Source organism: Meleagris gallopavo, chromosome 20 (genome assembly GCF_905368555.1).
Source record: "Meleagris gallopavo chromosome 20, MGAL_WU_HG_1.1, whole genome shotgun sequence".
NCBI classification, from domain to species: Eukaryota; Metazoa; Chordata; class Aves; order Galliformes; family Phasianidae; genus Meleagris; species Meleagris gallopavo.
In genome coordinates this window covers 4117677-4136082 of record NC_139423.1, presented here as the reverse complement: position 1 = coordinate 4136082, position 18406 = coordinate 4117677, and the positions used below count along the sequence as shown (strand labels likewise).

The 18406-nt window shown below is 48.3% G+C and overlaps 3 protein-coding genes across 13 annotated transcripts; 1 reads left to right on the top strand and 2 right to left on the bottom strand.

The window, feature by feature from the left end:
- Window positions 1–51: 51 nt before the first annotated feature.
- JMJD6 (jumonji domain containing 6, arginine demethylase and lysine hydroxylase) lies at window positions 52–11838 on the bottom strand. Of its 2 annotated transcripts, none has more exons than XM_085240179.1 (7): window positions 11587–11838; window positions 10668–11056; window positions 8141–8427; window positions 6710–6845; window positions 6478–6616; window positions 5906–6033; window positions 52–882 (listed from the first exon to the last, which is right to left on the bottom strand). In XM_085240179.1, the coding sequence occupies exons 1-7, from the start codon at window positions 11713–11715 to the stop codon at window positions 756–758; spliced, it is 1335 nt and encodes a 444-aa protein (XP_085096305.1). In that variant the 5' UTR covers window positions 11716–11838; the 3' UTR covers window positions 52–755. The 2 variants fall into 2 exon arrangements, with proteins under 2 accessions (XP_085096305.1, XP_085096306.1); XM_085240180.1 differs by lacking the exon at window positions 52–882 and adding an exon at window positions 1868–4522 and having other exon boundaries at window positions 11587–11836.
- A 42-nt stretch (window positions 11839–11880) lies between these two features.
- Window positions 11881–18241, top strand: METTL23 (methyltransferase 23, arginine). Of its 3 annotated transcripts, none has more exons than XR_014887437.1 (5): window positions 11881–12202; window positions 12264–12381; window positions 12717–12954; window positions 13050–13353; window positions 13678–13747. XR_014887437.1 is itself a non-coding variant. In XM_010721279.3 (5 exons), exons 1-5 carry the CDS (start codon window positions 11922–11924, stop codon window positions 13844–13846), a joined length of 891 nt encoding a protein of 296 aa, XP_010719581.2. In that variant the 5' UTR covers window positions 11883–11921; the 3' UTR covers window positions 13847–18241. The 3 variants fall into 3 exon arrangements, 2 of the variants coding, with proteins under 2 accessions (XP_010719581.2, XP_003211484.3); XM_010721279.3 differs by having other exon boundaries at window positions 11883–12202; window positions 13269–13353; window positions 13678–18241; XM_003211436.5 differs by having other exon boundaries at window positions 11957–12202; window positions 12277–12381; window positions 13269–13353; window positions 13678–18241.
- SRSF2 (serine and arginine rich splicing factor 2) lies at window positions 14820–17936 on the bottom strand. 8 transcript variants are annotated; one of them, XR_014887441.1, is made up of 4 exons: window positions 17575–17936; window positions 16524–17272; window positions 15759–15870; window positions 14820–15259 (listed from the first exon to the last, which is right to left on the bottom strand). XR_014887441.1 is itself a non-coding variant. In XM_085240187.1 (3 exons), exons 1-2 carry the CDS (start codon window positions 17934–17936, stop codon window positions 16969–16971), a joined length of 666 nt encoding a protein of 221 aa, XP_085096313.1. In that variant the 3' UTR covers window positions 14820–16627; window positions 16962–16968. The 8 variants fall into 8 exon arrangements, 3 of the variants coding, with proteins under 3 accessions (XP_085096313.1, XP_085096314.1, XP_085096312.1); XR_014887440.1 differs by having other exon boundaries at window positions 14820–15870; window positions 16524–16627; window positions 16962–17272; XR_014887442.1 differs by having other exon boundaries at window positions 16962–17272.
- Window positions 18242–18406: the final 165 nt, after the last annotated feature.

Sequence of the window (18406 nt, the reverse complement as noted above, 5' to 3'; positions counted from 1 at the left end):
GAAAGACGGATTAAATCCCCGGGGGGGTGAGGAAGGAAGCGGAGCCATCCATGATCCTCACTGCCATTTATCGTTATCGCTAATCCTATCAAGCGGCTGTTTGCGTACGAATCGTTGTATTCTTAGTAACGACCCGTCACGATGCTGATCTTTCCCTCCGTGTTCTGTGGGCTCTGAGCATCCGAGCAGCCCTGGAGCTCAGCGCTGCGCAGCGGGCAGCTGCTCCTTCCCAACCGCGTTCTTAAGCTCAAACTTCCACGTTTGACTCGTCAGATGGAGGTGACGCAAAGGCACCCAACAGCAGCCCTGCCCCCGTGCTAAGGAGCATCAATAGGTGCAGAGCAGAGCAAAAAGCTCCGCGCAAAAGCGTTGCGGCAGGATGGGTGCCGTGCTGGAACCACCACCGACCACGACATCCACTTTCCTCTACCAGCACCGCGTTTCCTACAGCCGTAGCCGTGCAGGGAGGCGGCGGTGGGGCTTTGCGTTAAGGCACAGCCGGGACCGCGCTGCCCTCTGCCGGTCGGAGCCCCGCACGGCCGTGCCGGCACAAAGGCCGCTTTGACGCAGCGCTCCGAGGGGGAGGAGAGGACGGGGCAGCTGCAGAGCTCAGCCGACAAAGGAGGACTGAGGAGGGAGCGGCGATAACGGCAGCATCGCCCATCCGCTGCGACGGGCTGAGCACGAGGGGCGGCTCCGCAGGAGGGCCGGGGAAGCGTTTCATTCTGCGACGTGTTTCTGTCAGCTCTGCTTATTTACCTGCAGCCTTTGGTTGCAGCCCATCTCGGCGACCCAACGCCCTCGTCCAGCGCACAGCTCCCAGGGCAGCCCCACGGCATCCCGCCGTACTGCATGGAAGAGGTGTGAATCTTCGGAAGGTGACTAAAAATAGTTCAAAAAGTGACTAAGAAACATAAGAATGCAAAATAATTGATTTTATTTCCAAAAAAAAAAAAAAAAAAAAAAAAAAGCAAAACCACAATCATCCAAACGAGACAGTTAAGAGTATCCCAGCTCTGCTGGACGGGGCCATAAAAGCAGCTGATGGCAGCAGCAGGGCTGGGGGCTCAGGCAGATTGCTGAACGGATCAGTTTGCTTCTTCCTTCCCTCCTTTGCAAGAGGAATGCCAAAACCTTCCTATTGCAACGTTTATTTCTATTAGATTAGCACACACAGGCATCTCAGCTGATTCAGTCAGCAGTCTTGCTTTCCACCCCACAATGGCTGGGGATTTGGAGGAGGAAAAGGCTCTGGTTTTATTATGAAAGAAGTTGCTGTCTTCCTTCCAAGCATGTAACTGAGAAGACAACGCAGAGCCAGCCCACCCAAGCTGCAGAGGGGAGGGAAGTTTGTGTGCCAGCACCTCCTCAGCATCACCTGCCCCCAAGCACTGTGCAGCAGCAGGTGCTGAGCTGTGTGCCGCAGTTCTGAAGGGGCATTAATTTACTCTTGAACCCTCAGAGCAAACAAGCCTGCACCGGGGAGCAGAGCTCACGGCTCCCTTCCCTTCGGCAGGGCAGGCACAACACCAAGAAGCCCGGCCCAAACCAGCACACAGCTGCCAGCAGCCCCAATGGAACAGGCTGAGCACGGGGCTGAGCAGAGCAGTGCTGCTGTGGGGCTCGGAGAAACGAGGGCTGGCTGGGTCTGCTACATCCATGGCTCTACAGTAGGCAGAAGCAATGGGGTTAGGAAGAACATCAAGGAGCACAGGTGTGGAGAAGTGAGAGCACAGAGGTGCTCCCCAGCCAGCCTCCCACACGCGTGGATCCAGGCACAAGGAGCAGCTTCTAACGTTATGCTGTGGCATGGAAGGGGCCTGGGGAACATCCCCTTCTTCCTGTAAGGCCAACGCCCTGATCAGAGTTAACTTACCCACTTCATTTATTATTATTTTTAAATCCTGATCTAGCAAAACAGCAGAACCTCCTGCTTAGAGCAAGTGACAAAATGCCAAATGTTAAATTCTGGCCGGATAAAAAGCCTCATTCTGCCTCAATTTATGCACCACACAGCAATTCTGGAAGGAGCACCAGAGAAAAATCACGTGGCCAAAAGCACTGCATAACATCCCAAATGTTTTCTGCTAGGAAGAGCTAACGCCTGGTTAGGAAGCCTCAGTTTGCTCAGTATTGCTGGAAAACTCATAGGAGATGGAAGTCAGAGCATCTTACACAGTAATCACATTTCAGCCTCACAACACCCCTGTGAGGTAGGTATTGCCCCTTCTTAACAAAGACAGAAGCTCACCAACTCAGTTGAGGCAAGAGCCTGTAAGAGGAAGAACCAAAGATCCCAGCAGTCCCAGTTCCCAGGCAGCCGATGCACACACGGCTTTGCTTCCCATCACGCAGAGCTGGCAGTTCGTGGTTCATTCCAAACACTGCCTTTCTGTAAGGGACCTTCAACAAACACAGCCTTTGAGCAGAAACTGCTTCATTTCACCCCATGAAGAGTTCACAGGCACGAAGGAATAGAATCCTCTGCACTTTGGATCTTCCCTGCTGTGCTTCTGGTGGAGCAGCACTTGGTCCATCCTGCACGTGTAGGACTTTAAGATGGCAAAGCTGATCTTTGCAGGCCAAACACAACAGGAAGCTGGAGTGTGCAACACCTTCCATACAAAGCGACTGTGCAGCACCGAGGAGGGCAGGCAGCCTCCTCAAACACAGCACCTCCTGTCTCTCCATTCTTCCAAAGGCAGCAGCTGCAGCCTGCTCTCTCTGAGGAACTACATGGGTTGTGCAGACTCCTGGCTGTTCAATTGGGCAGGAAATAAAAGGCAACCCTGGGCAGAAATGCTACTAGTTTGGGAAGTTTGCTTCAAAGTGAAGTAATCTGGAATAATCTGCAGTGCCCTACAGAGCAGGCATGTCCATGTGCACTTATGTCTGTTACTAGAAGAAATTCAGGGGTCTGGACAGCTAAGGAGCACACCAACAAACCTTCTCTCCCTCCTCACCAACACACTGCTCCTACATGAACTGACTGGAACTGGAATTTCAGAAGCTGAGTTCCTGCCAAATGCAGTTCGGGTTCCCTTGCACAACAGGACCCAGCCCAGTCTCCAAGAAGGGAAAGAGTGTTTAAACAGGAAAGAGACAGGGTTAAAATAAATAAAATCCAACATTCCGGCTACCATCAAACCCAGCAGGTACAACAGTTAAGGCTGCCAATCTGCTTTTTAATTCAGCTACCAGTTCTGGGCATCGATGCAGGATTAGTACATGCACATCACTTCTGCTTTCAACCTCCCTCTCTCAAAGAATGGCTGATGTGAGATGTAACACCACCTCCTGGGCCTTAGGAGAGCACTCAAGGAAGCATCCCAACACAGCCAGCTCCTGGCTGCACTGTGCAGGTAGAAAAGAAGAATCCCTTCCTCGCAGCACGCCTCCAGCAAGACAGACCTCTTTGCTGACACTACCAGCACAAGCCCCTGTGAAAGGAACAGCAGATCCAACAAATCCCTTGGGGATGAGAGCTTTACCTGCCATGATACAAACGCACCTACACAGACTAAAAACATCACATTTCATTTGTATAAAGCATCAAACAACCATATGCCCCCCTCCCACTCCTTTAAAATTGGCACTGTACGTTCTATACGTTTCTGAAGCCATAGCCTCAAAGAAAAGCCTTTTTCACACGTGAACCACACCGGCCCCAAAACTGCTCAGTATTTAAAGCCCAGCAACTGTTGTTGCTATGTAAGAGTCAGATTTTGTCAGTTGTTGCCCAGTGCTGAACATCACACCTACACCTAAAGGAGTGTCATTACTGGCAAATGCTGACTTTTCCCCCCATGTTTTTTGCTGTGCAAGAAACTCCAGGATTCTCTGGCTCCATCGAGATTCCAATGGCAAGGTGCTAGTGCATCTCTGTCACTGCACAGAGCAAAGGTAAATGGATCGTGGCTGGTTAATAGGATGCACTTCAGACGTGTGTGTGTAGATTAAGAGCACAAAAGATGCTTCAGGTGGGCAGCCAACTCCACTGAAGTGGCTTCAGTGCTTGGAGCATCCATCCCACCTCCGCCGCCATCCCGCTGGGCCAAAGGGCTGGTGTTCCTTTCCTCAAGTGTACAGGACAACATGTAAACATAAGACAGTATCAAAGCAAGGCAGGTTTCTAGGTTTACCTGCTGGTTTTAAAAAGTTCTTTAAAAACTGACCGTTGTCTTCCTCGCCAGTTACACAACCCATTAAATACTTGGCATGTCCACACCCATAGATGGGTTTTTAGTGCACTCACTCGGGGCGCAGAGGGGACGAAGCATTGCACGAGAATGTAGTCAGGGCATTTCCCTTTCAGTTAGTAAGGAGCCAACCTTCAACAGCACAGAATGAAGACTGATGTTTGGATTGAAGAGAAGTGACCAAAAAGGATTGTGAGGAGCAGGAGCAGAAGGGGGTAGGACAGAGCTGGCTGGCTGCTAATGGAGCTCCGATGGGCAGCTGCCTCTGGGTGGGTGCTGTTATCTCTCAGGGGTAACTGCGGCCTCCACAAGATTCCCTAATCCTGTCAACAAAAGAAGTACAACTGCCCGTCATCAGCTGTAGCATTTCCCCTCACCCTGGGACACAAAGCACAGCCTGCAGGCTAAGTGTGTGCTCGCACTTCCCACAGGTAAGATTTTATGTTTAAAAGTGTTTCTGTCAACTAAACCACCACAGTGCTGGAGCCAAAATCCCACCCATCCTCACAGAGAGGAGCAGCCAGCACACAGGAAGGAGAGCAGTGCATCAGACAAAGCTAGCTGGCTCTAGGTAAGGTGCTTTTTGCAAATTTGAATTGCAGAGAACTGAAAAAAGCACAGGACTTTCAGCTGTGCACGCAGGGGCTGCATTTTTTCCACTTTTTTAACAGGGTCTGCATTATGGTTTGTTGTATCCTGCTGCTCATTGCCTGCCTGACAACACAGCTGGCTGCTGAAAGGGTATTTGACAGCACCTGAACCAACTGCCAACAGAGCAGTGCATCGCAGCAGCTGAATGGCAGCAAGCAGGTCTTCAGGCAGCATCCTAACGAGCTCCAGCACAACACTGGATATAGAATAGATATCTGGACTTCCTCAGGTAAATGACTTGCACACCTTCTTCAGCAGATCACACACTACGTCACCACACCCAGCCTGGAGCATCCAACAGCTCAGCAAAGGAACTACGCAGCAAATACAGCAGTGTTGGTTTACCAAACCATAGGGAATTTGCTTAAAAAATTTGGCAGGCCTCTTCTCTTTTTTTTTTCTGAGGAAAGAATCTTCATTTAGCAAAAACCTGTTTGTTCACCCCTGCAGCATCAGCTCCCAGTGACTCTGTATATAACTTAGCAACTCCACAGAACTTCCATATTAATTTTATCCCATACAACTGACGTTCTTGGTTCTGCTGAGTTAACCAATGAGAAGTTTGTATTATTATTTTTTTAAATAAGTAAACACAGACATCTTGCGTTTTGGCTGAATGTTGGCTTTAACAGACAAAGCAGTGGGCCAGACTGAAGTAATCCAGACAATAATAAGAGAAAACATTGAACTGCTTGAAGATTTTGTTTGGACAAGGCATCCAAATCTGAGCCTGGCCCGATTGCTCCTCATCTCAAACTGTTCACTTTTCCTGTGTGCTCTCTAAAGAGCACAGTTTTCTACCTCTCCCATTAAAAAATATATATAAATATATTCTCTATTAAAAATAGGATAGTAATAAAAGTATTTAATAAAGCACTTTAAAAAAAAAACTATGAATCTTAGTTTTCAGTTTAGAGTAATTAAAAGCACTGGCCGACTGCTTCACGTTCTGTGTGGAGCAATGCTCTCCATCCCTCTATCCTGAGGATCTGCCCCTGCTCTGCCCTGTATTGTCCTCCCCTTGTTCTAACACACAGCAGTTGCCATCAGGTCACCTGGAGGAGCTGCGCTCTTTGCTCACGCAGTCGTCCTGGGAAGTTGTATCACCGTTACCCATCATGCTGCACGTCCTCCTCTTCTTCCTCCGATGCATCATCCCCTCTGTCTCAGAGCCAGAGTCACACTGAAGCACGGAGAGATGAAAACAGAGCTCAGAGAAACCCAGAAAACTGTGCTCATGAGTTCAGCACAAGAGCTACCTCGGCAATTCTGGACAATCACATCCATTTTCAATTAAGTGATTAAAACCCACAAAGAGGTATTTTTTTAAGACTGGTCACAGACTGCAGTATGTTTGTGGTGAGACAACTGATGCATTCATTTTGGCTCCTAAAAGGATCCAGGTTTTGGGGTTTTTTATGTAAGGGCAGGCAGCACTTTCTGAAGCACTTACCCCACATCAGGCACTTAGAGAAGTCCCATGCTGTGCCTGTCCCTACTCTGGACCTCGTTCCTCCTCCCCATTTGAAAACCATCCAACTTGCCACCATTATAAACAACCATGGCTTGGTAAAATGAGTGACAGATTTATATTTTAGATTAAAATAGACCCCAAAAAATATGTTACCTCTGAATCAGAGTCGGAGGAGCTGGAGCTCGAGGAGCTGGAAGAATCACTAGAGCTATCAGAAGCAATACCAGTAGATTCCTGTAGGTCAACCGAATCAGCCAGTGCTGCCAAGTCAGGATGCTCCTGCTTTAAGATCCTAAACACAGTTCAAATTTCAGTATCAGTCTTCCATGGTTTTGTTTCATTGTTTTCTACAGGTAACATGAAAAGAAAGTGATTAAACTCTCACCTGTACCACTTCCGCGATAATTTGGGTCTCCCTCTCACTGTCTTGTGCCACACCACGGGGAAGTTGGTACAGCTGGCAAAGTTCTGTGTGATGGCAATCGTTGTGTCCAGGTTGAGAACTACGTGCCACCAACCACCTGCAAACACAGCACCGTGAGCACTGCTGCACATCCAACGACTGCCATGCATCTTTGTCCCATAGCAGAGGCAGAAACCAGACCAGGCCTCCCGAATCCAGGTGAGCCTCCCACCAGATCTTCTTTCCTCAGCCTTATTTCAGAATTCATTCCACTCCTCTGCAGGTTCTCATTACAGAAGGCTGCACAATGCTCTGGCCAAATTATTCACCTCACACGCAGTGACTGAAGATCTGAGCTGACAGCAACACGCTGCCTACTGACAGCCTATCTAATGGCATGAGCCATTGTAACCCAGGCTGCACAGAGACCCTCTGTCAAGCTGGAGCACGCTTTCCACGCTGAATTAGCAAGGTTCTTGTGATTATAGACCAGCCTTTCATTTAAAAATAGATGCAAATTGTTTCCCTGCACAGACTAAGAATAGACAGTCATGTTCTTACCCACTTATAACCTCCAAAAAAGAATAAGGAAACAGTTTAATGGAAATCGACAGCTACAAAATCCTAACAGAGGGGACTGAGAAGTCACTACTAAGTGCCAAGGCAATCACAAGGCACACTCCTCACACATGAAATCAGCTGTGCAACACAGACAGGCAATGTGAATGGAAGCTACATGCTGTGATGCAAGATTCAGAGGTCAGACTGCAGGCACTGAACTCACCCACGCTATCCTACCCACTGGCCACCTCAACTCCCAGTTATAGCAGGCACACCTTGCACAACCATTTTCTGACATAAGGATGCCATTCTCATCTTTCTTTAGCTTTTGATTTTGAGATTAAGCACAACCACAGAAAAGTGGGTGGAATGCATCAGTGACTTTAAGTAGTTCTCTTCCCCCAGCCAAGAAAAATCCACGTGCAGTCAGACTACCTAAGCTACAAAATCCAGTGGAGAACGTGCTGTGGTGTATATAAACTCCAACACTTTTGGGTCTGAGAGTTACTAACACTCAAATGCTCAGCTTTATTTATTTATTTTTTACATCTCAATGTTTTCCTATTAATTTAATAGAGCTCAGGATCACAGTCCTATGAATGTGCAACGCAAGTCTGACTTGTTTTGCCACCCATACCACATGCAATCCTGCACTACAGGCCATTTGTACGTCAAAAGTAACTGAGCAGTGCAAAGAAAGCCTCACAATACACAGCTCTTCTAAAACAGCCCAGAGTAGTTTCCTTTGTAAGAAACGAGCTGCAAGAAATCTGAAACATTCTTTCTTTCTCAGAGAAGTTAAAAACCCACTTCTCTCTGCCACATCTGCTTTCAGGAGCCATTTCTACATACCTGGTACAAAAACAGTCTCTCCTGGCTTCTGCAAGATTTCCAGGGGTTTGAATTCAGGAGGCCAGGTGGGAAGCTGCGTCCTCGGGTATATGACATTGAACCACGTGATGGCCTCATCCTGCTGGTTACCTCCCTCCTCCCGTGTCACTTTGATCAGCTCTCTGGGAGTGCTGGTGGGGAAGAGGCACCAACGCTTGTGTCCCTGCACCAAGGCGTTCCACGCGCTGGTTCCCAAGGGGTCGATGTGAATTCCTGTTCCAGAACGAGGTGGGCCCATCACAAACCATCTGCGTGGCAGGAAAAAAAGCACAACCCTTCAGTCACAGAGCAAGCAAGTAGCTGCTTTCTCTTTTCTTCACGCACAGATTGATAGTTATAGCTGTTAATTTGGCATACGGTTAGAAACCAAGGGAGTCACCTTGAGTCCTTTCTCCATTTATCTTCAAATGATGTGATGTGGGTTTAACCTAAAAACCAACACAAACTGTGACAGGAAGGACTGCGAGCCAAGGCAGTGAAGACAGCTTTTAAAAACAAAACACAGCTATGAAATAGAAACAGTTCTTTTCATGAATATAGTGACCTCAAGGCAGAAGCACTCCCTTTTTTGCAGCTATGTTTATGAATGTGATAGAGGCACAATGCTCTGCACCAGGGCTCTTACCAAGCTGGAGGATTCTCCCAATCTTCTCCATTTCTAAAACTTGCTACTCATAAACGGAACCCAGAAGCACAGAACAATGGGGAACTAACAAAAGGCAATACAAGTAAGGAACAGAATGAAGTTATGCAACCCTGGCTTACTTCTATGCCTTCTGTTCATTTACAACAGGCTTTTTATTCCAATATTTAACTAGCTGGGGATTACTCTCTGTTCAACATTTGGTGTGTATATTCTCATTCCCAATTTGTAAAGCTCACTTCCTCTGATGGAGAAGTTCAGCTGCCACAGATGTTTAAACATAACAGCACAAGAACACTATTACACCAGCTAAAACAGACTAAATCAGGAGGCTTATTGCCACAAAGCAAAAGGAAAAGACAATATCTGTTTAGATGGAAGAAACTAAAGCAGCATGAAGGTGAGCCTTCTTCCATCCAGACCCCCCTGTGGCTGACAGGCATGTGGTACCAAGGAGAGGAGCTCCAGGGGTCAGAGTATCTCAAGTCACAAAACTCTCCATCTCCCCTTTCCAACGCAGGTGTGAATTAAGCTGGTTCCCAACCACTGCATACTAGCAGCAATGACTGGATTTGTGAATGGCTTCCTACTTTGTTAAGCAGCCATGAATAAGAAGACGTGCACATCTTCCTCTTACGATGAGGAAGTACAGCTCCTGGTTGAATTTTCACTAAGCTATTAAACTGCTGAATACTCTCCATCCATGTTTAGAGATAAAAACTCCAGGAGGTGAGGGCTGTAGCTGTGTCCTTTCACACCACGAGAACAGCCTCAAACAAACCCACTTTTTCCAGAACAAAGTGCAAGAATGCTATGATCACAAGCAAGGAGTTCAGCTCACGCCTGTGGGTGTGGAGGGTGCAGGGGAGAGAAATATCAGTGTGAGTCACAGCTAGATTACCTAGATCACTTGTAACTTTGAGAAAGTTCTGTCAGTGTGCCTCAGTTACTGCTGGAGACTTACAGGGACTACGTGACATAAGGTGCTTTCACATTTGATCACAGCATTGTATGCTCTTAGAAGTCAATGATAAATAGCTTCTGCTACAACTTTGGAAAAAAAAGCCTGAAAAACACAACTGAGCTATTATTTGTTAGTACTTCGTTCAATATTTGCCCTATTTCATTAAAAAAACCAACCCACAACAGAACCTCGTGTCACTCAGAGAGCAAGTCATTCTCTAGCAATTATCATGTGGCTGTAAAGACTTTAATTACATCTAATTCTCAAAACACTAGAAAGCATTATATTAACGCAAATAGAAATTACTTTGTACCTAGGAGTCAATATATAAGGTTGGTGCATTTCATTTCAGTAATCAAATGCAATTTCCTTCAACTTCTAATCAGATAGGAAAAAAAAGTTTGAAGATTATATAGATGCAAAAATATTACGCAGTGCCATCATCATCTGAAGGGGAGCTAAGAAGTAACCTCCACTCTTCATAGTCATCTAGTTTAAGATCTTTACCTTACAAGGACTGACCCATAATTAAATGAAGCCCTGTACTGTACGTAAGCCAGAAAAAAAACGAGAACAAATCTTGAGGCATTTTGAATCTGAAGGCCAGAAGGCACTTCACACAGCAAGAAATTCATCTTCGTAACTTTCAAGCACTTGGCACTTATTTAAAATGGAAGAAAAATTAAGAAACAAACTGGTAAATAGATTGGTGACAGAATGAGAAATCCTGATTCACAAATCTGTTCTTCCCTTCTTGTGCATTAGAGGCTTTTAAGCACTTCAGAACAGCAAACACGAAGCTGCCACTTTGCTTTATACAAAGCAATTTTATTTAATAACCAGAGGCATGGGAAGTAACCTCAGTTGTCATTTTTCCATACCTGTAAGGCGGCCTTCGTTTCTCCCCCGCATACTGAAACAGATCATCAGTGAAGAACTTGGGTACTTTGTAGTCCTCCAGGAGTTTCCTGCGCTTGGGATGCTCTCCATAACTGCTGTCAAATATGTACAGCGGGCTGTCATCACGCGTGGTCTCCATGTACTCAATGTAGTATTTCATCTTCATCTTCACAGAATAACCATCATTGTCCTCCCCGCATTTGAACTTCTGGTTCCTGTACTTGCGTTTCAGCCGCTCCAGAGTCCACTTCTCCTGCGCAGACCAGCCCACCTGGGCGTTCAGCAGCACCACGGGTTTGTACGGCTTTTCATAACGCTCCACAAACTCCTCCACGGTGAGCTGCAGTGCATCCGCCCGCTCCACGTTATCCTGTGAATGCAAGGGAGGAACACAGAGCAGCTATTAGGACAAACATCCCAGAGCCGTGCTCTGAACCAGCACGGAGGCTCCCCACGCTCGGGCTCTGCTCCATACACCACGAGGCTATCAGACCGCCTGCGTGTTATTTTAAGCTCCCTGAGGGTGCAGCCCTAATTCTGGCGCCCGGCTCTCAGCGCTCTCACCGCCCGGCTCGGGCAGCGTTTGGCACCATCCCCAGCACGGCAGGACACCCCAGTCCACCCAGCTGCCACCCAGCCTCGCTCTGTACAGCCCCTCCCCCACACCCCTCCATCCCTCAGCCTCACCCCGCTCCCCTCAGCTCCCCCGTTCACCTCAGCCTCCCCAGCCCCCAAATTCCCCTCAGCCCTTCCGTCCCCTCCGGGCCGCCCCGCTTCCCTCACGCCTCCCCCGTTCCCCACAGCCCCTCTCACACCCCTGACCCTAATCCCACACCCCCGCTTCCCCTCAGAGCCCTCCGCCGCCCCCCGCTTCCCCTCACACCCCGCTCGGTGCCGCACCTTGCACGCAGCAGGGCTGAGCGGGAAGGTCTCGCAGTAGTTGTGACGGGTCCAATCCAACGAGTCCTTCAGTTCGGGCCGGGCGCTGCGTTTCGCCTCGCGGATCCGTTTCTTGCTCTTGTGATTCATGGCGGCTTTAAGGACCCGCCGCTCCCGACCCACGTCCCGCTCCCCGGCCCCGCCGCACCTTCGAGAAATTTCACCCCCTTGCCGCCGCCGCCGCCGAAGCCCCGCCCCCGCCGCGCTCCCATTGGCGCTCCGCCCGGTCGCCTTCCGCCGCGCCGTGCCCGCCCCCCGGCGCCGATTGGACGAAGCGGGGAAGCGGCGCGGCCGCCATGTTGGGAAGGGCGGCGCGGCGGATTGAGGAGACCCGGCGCGGACGCGGCGTGAGGCACCGAGAGGTTCCCGGAGGGCCCCGCGGCGCTCCGCGTGACGTCACGCCGGGAGAAAGCTCTGATTGGCCGCCGGGGCCTGGCGCCACACGTCGCCGCCTGCGATTGGCCGCCCGTGAGGCGCGGGCATGGGGGAGCCGCGGCGCGCCGTGCGGCGGTACCGCTTCGTGGGGGAAGCGGCGGGAGGAGAGGAGCGCGCGGTGCTGGCGCTGCGCGTCCCCGAGGTACGGCCTGGGGGTGGGGGCGGGGCAGAGAGCGTCTGGGCACGGAGTCACAGCAGCACAGCCGTGTGTTTCAGGTGCTGGACCCGCAGTATGGCATGTACGCGTGGCCCTGCGCCGTGGTGCTGGCTCAGTACGTGTGGTTTCACAGGAGAACCCTGCCCGGCCGCAGAGTGCTGGAGGTAATGTGCTCGGTAATGGCTATCGCAGCCAGCTCATCGGTTCTGTGCCACATCTCAGCCCTCCTTGCTCCAGCGCAGAGGTAGCAGGGAACAGCAGGCTCCCACAAACACACATAAGAAAACCGTCTGCACTTCATGCACCACCTCTGCTTCAGGGTCCCCTCATAGCAGCAGCCCTGCTTCACTAAGGTCAGACACCTGCACATCTCACCCACCCCCCCTGCAGAACTTCCATTCAACTCTAGGCTGCACCTCCCCGACCCTCAGCTCTCAGGCTGCAGCGCCCACACAGCATCCCCACCCTCTGCATCCACAACTCCCTTCTCTCCTTTCAGATCGGTGCAGGTGTCAGCCTACCCGGAATAGTGGCTGCCAAGTGCGGCGCTCAGGTGACGCTGTCAGATAGCGAGGAGCTGCCTCAGTGCCTGGAAGTCTCCCAGCAGAGCTGCTTGATGAACCACCTACCCCATGTACCCATTATAGGCATCACCTGGGGTCGTGTATCTCCGGAGCTGCTCTCTCTTGCTCCTGTAGACATAATTTTAGGATCCGATGTCTTTTTTGACCCAAAAGGTACGTTAAATCTTTCAGGTATCTCTGACTGGAGACAAACTGCAAAGACTCAATTTATTAAGCTTTCTTATAGTGACAGCTTGTTATTCTTGCAGTAATTCCAGTATTAAGCTATCATACAACTACTACTGGAGGATAAGTGAACAGGAAGTGGAGCCATTGGCTAACTGCTTAAGGCCATGCTGTCAAGTCTCTCCCACAGCTGCAGCAAGTCTCACATCAATTTTCAGCTACCATTTCATAGAAGCAGGCATATTTAAATGTATTTAGAATCTAGAAACTAAGACTGCCCAAATCTCCCCTCCTCTATGCAGATTTTGAAGATATTTTAACTACAGTTTACTTCTTACTGGAAAAGAATCCACATGCTCAGTTCTGGACTACTTACCAAGTCCGAAGGTAAGTTCTTTTTTCCCCCCCCACACATGTAAGACTCAGGTATTAAATTCTGTTTGTTTATATTTAAGAAGGTTAACTTATCAGACACACAAATGTACTGACTCTTAAGCTACTCTCAAGATTGTGAATCAGGCTGATAGTAGCCAATAAATCCTAGGAGTATCAGAGAAAAACAGCTAACCATAAATTTACTGTTGACCAGAGAGCCATTACAAACTCAATTTTGCAGAATGTCATATGTAAGTTTGCTGAGTCTCTGTTGAATCACCGCATAACTTACAAGCCCAGAGTGCATTTTCACACACAGATATTTCTTCCCCTCAGTGCTGACTGGTCTATCGAAGCTTTGCTCTACAAATGGAAATTGAAGAGCATCCACATTCCATTACATTCGTTCAGTGCAGACAAAGAACACTTGGCCAGCTCTCCTCTACCCAGCAGACACACCATTGAAATGATGATCATCTCACTAGCAAGATCAGTTGGTACTTAAGTTTATTCCACTTGTTGGTTCCATTACAAGATTATATTCAACTTTATCACGGATCTGCAGGAAATAGTCTGATCTACAGCAAACCACATGTGTACGTTTTGGAAAGCAGATCCTCATTAGCAGTACTTCTTAAAACATGCATTGTAAAAATAAATCTGTTTATTTGTGTAACTGGCTTTTGAGAAATTTGTTCTCCTTTCCAAAGACCAAGTTATGTTTCAGAGACTCATTTCCATTATATAAGCCACCACACAACATACCTTAACAACTTGACCACCCACAAGATCCAACTTAAACTCACAACTTCAGCTACGAAGAAAAGTTACCAAACTCTTTTAAAGATAAATGTATCCCTTAAGATTTGTTTCCTAGGACTGAAGCTCTGTCCCTTAAGATTCTTAAACAAAATCCAGCCCCTGTAATTGAATCTTTGCAGACTGCTGCTAGGCACGCAGTCCTGGAACACAGAAACTCCTCAGTTTGTAGAAAAGCACTTTTAATCCCTGGTCAAGCCAGACTGCAAGTATTCAGATGTTTCCATTTCCATTTAACATACATGCATAACGTTAACAAGGCATTACAATAACCCTTGACATGTGATGATTGACATTACAATCCATTTGGTATAAAAAAAAAATCAAGAAAAGAATGATCACTAAGATGAGCTACCATCAAGCAGCAGCCTGTTGAATCAAGACAAGCACACAGCAAATGCAATTAGTACTGCTCAGTGTGTATCCTCCATAACAACATCCAACAGACCCCGGTTGGTGTCTGGAGCCTGGTGTGCAATACCATCATACAGCATTTGGGTTAGTCACAATACCAGCAATTCTGCCCAGAGTAATTTCAAAGCAACCCCAGTGGATAAAATTAAGAAGCAGTAGAATGCATTCTGTTACTATATAGAAGTTAAACATTGACAGTATAATTGCAGAAATCTTTTCAAGCTAAAAATAAGCTGACTCAGACATTAAGTTGAGAAAAGTTAACACAGAAAAAATGTTTAATATTAACTACAGAGACAGTGGGTATAGTACAAGATGTCTTAAGTAAAAGATACACCAATCAGTACTTACAGAGGAATGAACCATTTCTTTCTTAACATTACATTTCTCAAATATAAGTTCATATATGCATGTTGGCAAGATTTACCATTCTGGAAAAAATAAGGTGTGTATACCATCAGCTAGATGTGCTCACTGTATGCTCCGTTATTTTTATGCAAGGCCCGGGTGATTGGAAGTGCAGTTGTCAGGCATTTTAATTAACTGGACAGCCATTTGTTTCTGCACGACAAGGCATCGTTACACAGGAGCAATCAGGAGAAAACAGGAAACAGCCAAGCACTCTGCACTGCAACACGCCACCTTAACAGCTAACCAGCATTACTCAACTGCTACACAACTGCGCCTAGTGCACAAAAATACATAAGAGAAGAGATTAGAATTGAGTCTGATAAAAACAATCCTTTCAAATATCAACTGTCACCTGAAAAGATTTCTACCAATTTGAAGATACTATTTCAATTCAAAGTAAAAAAAAAAAAAAAGCATTTACAGTAATTTCAAATTGAAGGGTTTTTTTTTCTTTAGAATTTTATTTAAGGAATAACAAAATTGAGAGTACTTTTTGACAGCTACTCAGCATAAAGAGCTGCACACTTCCTCAGTATGAAACTTGAGGCAGCGAGTTACCATCCGTTCAATTTCAAATGAAAGTCAGCACTATATAAACAGAAATGAAGTTTTACCTCAAATATCCAAGCCAATAATGAAATCGGTAGTCGTTCACTTCACTAAATTACAAGAAATTTGAATAACAGCAACAAAATGGCACATAAAATGTAAAATCTGCCACTTGAGGCGCAACTTAAACAAGTAAAAAGTTAGACAAAATGTTACAAAATAACCTTTTCGACAGCTGGTTGCTCATGCCAGGGGTCTCTCCAATGGACTGTAGACTCAAGCGATCCTTTCCCCCCAAAGGCGTCCTTTTTGTGGATTCTCATTTATCTGATGCATCTAGATTTGAAGAAAGAAAAATTCAGCTAGGTTTCTATCTCGTCTCTTCTCCGCTGTGTGGATGACTTCAGGTATACTTCTAGTTGTGTTTCAACTGGCTTTGCCTAATTTCTTAACAGCTCTGGGCATTACCATGGTGTTCCACCTCCCCCCGTGTGTTGTTTTTAAGTCAGAGGCCAAATGTAAGCTTGTGTGAAAGTACTTTGTTACAAAAAATAGGCATCAGGCTGTCCATCAAACCACTTTTAACTTGAACTCAGCCTGTTTCGCAATCAATTATTGAAAGTTAAATTAAAGTTGTAAAACTATACTTCACGTTAAAGTCTTAACTAAACTAATTAACGTTCAAACCAAAGTTGCTAGTTTTGCTACAATTATCTAACTGCAGAGCTAGCTTAGGCCCTTTCCTTTTAAAAAAGAGGACCAAACAGTTTGAATGGGTTAAAGACACACTATCCTTTCCCCACCCAGTGTTATCCTTAGGAGCCTCTTCAAGTTGACAACTTGAGGAAAAACTAGTTTCCGTCGTTTTTTCATTGCAAGGAATTTGCCACTTTGCTACAACAGTTACCTCCAGTCAGTATCACGGCCACTGAACCGATCTTCCATTCCATTATAAAAGGATAGTGTATCTTTAACATTTAAAGACAAACCTGCTCCAATACACGCCCACAGAAACTGGTCCCTGGAGGATCAGCCAAATCAGTTAAAATCTGCAATACTGGCCAATATTCTTTTAGCAAACAGGAGACCGCAGCTTTAAAGGGGAAAATGCAGATGTTGGATAAATACAGTAAGAAATAGTCATTTGCATCATAGGTTGCGTCTCATACAATATTTTATCAAAACCAAGCCATTAATCTCTCAACAAAACATGAAAATTTTCTGTGCAGAAAGCCCTTTGGTATTAATTTCCCTAAACCAATAACCAAAAAGCACTGCTCAAGAAAAAGAAAAACAACAAACAGCTAACAACGTGCCCCACTAGGATCCACTCGGTTCGAGCTATTAATACTACCAACTACCCAACACCCCACTTAAGTGCTACAATAAAGTAACATGCAAGGTGTGCTGATCCCGAGGTACGTTACCATTCTCCTAGGAGGACACAGCTCCTTCCTCTTCTGGAGACTTGGGAGGGCTCTTAGACCTGGATCTGGAGTTGGATTCCCTCTTTGAAGCTGGTGGAGGGCTCCTAGATCTGGACCGAGATCTCGACCTGGACCGAGATCTGGAGACAGACGAGGACTTTGACTTGGATCTCCTGGCTGATCTGGACTTGGAGGTGGAGCGGGAGCGGGAACGCGTGCGAGAGCGAGATTTGGAGCGGCTGTAACGAGATCGGCTGCGGGACCGAGAGCGGCTCCTGCTTCTCGATCGGCTGCGGCGGCGCCTCCTAGGGCTACAACGAGAGGAGCGGGAGAAAAAAACAATGTTAGAATGGAACGCAGCCTGCGCAACGGTCCGCACTGCTACTACTCGGGGACAGGGCGGGAGAAACGGCCCCACGTGGGCGAGAAAATGAGCGTTCAGAGGGCGCCATTGTTCAGAGCGAGTGGCCGGGGGCTAAAGCTGCCGCAGGGCAGCCCCACGTGCTTCCGCGGCTCCCTCCCCAACCAGAAACTCCCTCGGAAAGCCAAAAAGAGCCAAGCGGCTGCGCCGTGCGAGCGGAGCCCGACTCTTTTCTCCTCTCCGTGCGCTCACCTGCGGCTGCGGCGGCCGTAACCGCTGCTCCCGTAGCGGCGGGGCGGAGGGCCGCGGCGGCTGTGGTGCGAGTCCGGGGGGCGGCCGTAACGGGCCATCTGCACGCGGAGCTCGCGGCCATCCAGCACGGCCCCGTCCATCGCGTCCATCGCGTCCTCGGCGTCGCGTTTGTCGTGGAAGCGGACGAAAGCGAAGCCGCGGCTCTCTTTTGTGTAGCGGTCCCGGGGGATGTAGACGTCGCCCACCCGGCCGTACTTCTCGAAAACCCTCCGGAGAGTGTCCGGGGACGTCCGGTAGGTCAGGTTGTCCACCTTGAGGGACGTCATGCCCTCCACGTCTGGCGGAGGGCGCCCGTAGCTCATGGCGGGCTGTAGCCCCCCGAGGGGCGGCGGCGGCTGAGGAGAAGAAACCCGAGGGAAGGGAGGAGAATTTGGAGGCGGCGCGGCCCGGAGCGGGAAGCGCCTCAAACGGGAGGAGGAGCGCCGGAGCGACGGCCGCGCAGAGTCCAGAAAGGAGAGCTACAGGGCATAGGGAAAAGCCGCAGGGTCCTCAGCGGGGAGGGAAGGAGCAGGCACCCACCTTCGGGCTCTGAAAAAAGGACGAGGCCTAAGGCCGCAACGGAGACGCAGCACCCGAACCACCCGCCCAGCCCGCGGCCGCGAGAAAATGAGCGGGGCGCCGCCCGCGCGCGCCTACTTAACGCTACAAAATGGCCGCCGCTGCCCCGGAAGTGAAAGTGCTTCAGGCGCGCGGTGGGGCGCAAACCGGAAGCGACCGCGCAGCTTTTAGCGCAGATTTTTTTTTTTGTTTCTGTTTTTTTTTTTTTTTTTTT

Excerpts from the sequence above, each read along its gene's own strand:
- JMJD6 (XM_085240179.1), bottom strand. The coding sequence starts at position 11,715 with ATGAATCACAAGAGCAAGAAACGGATCCGCGAGGCGAAACGCAGCGCC. Across the intron at positions 6,034-6,477 it reads CCTCCGACTCTGATTCAGAG|TGTGACTCTGGCTCTGAGAC; the intron begins GTAACATATTTT and ends TCCGTGCTTCAG. Across the intron at positions 883-5,905 it reads AAAGAGCGCAGCTCCTCCAG|TCACCTTCCGAAGATTCACA; the intron begins GTGACCTGATGG and ends AACTATTTTTAG.
- METTL23 (XM_010721279.3), top strand. The coding sequence starts at position 11,922 with ATGTTGGGAAGGGCGGCGCGGCGGATTGAGGAGACCCGGCGCGGACGC. Across the intron at positions 12,955-13,268 it reads TGTCTTTTTTGACCCAAAAG|ATTTTGAAGATATTTTAACT; the intron begins GTACGTTAAATC and ends TCCTCTATGCAG. Across the intron at positions 13,354-13,677 it reads ACTACTTACCAAGTCCGAAG|TGCTGACTGGTCTATCGAAG; the intron begins GTAAGTTCTTTT and ends TCTTCCCCTCAG.
- SRSF2 (XM_085240186.1), bottom strand. The coding sequence starts at position 17,936 with ATGAGCTACGGGCGCCCTCCGCCAGACGTGGAGGGCATGACGTCCCTC. Across the intron at positions 17,273-17,574 it reads TACGGCCGCCGCAGCCGCAG|CCCTAGGAGGCGCCGCCGCA; the intron begins GTGAGCGCACGG and ends CTCTCGTTGTAG.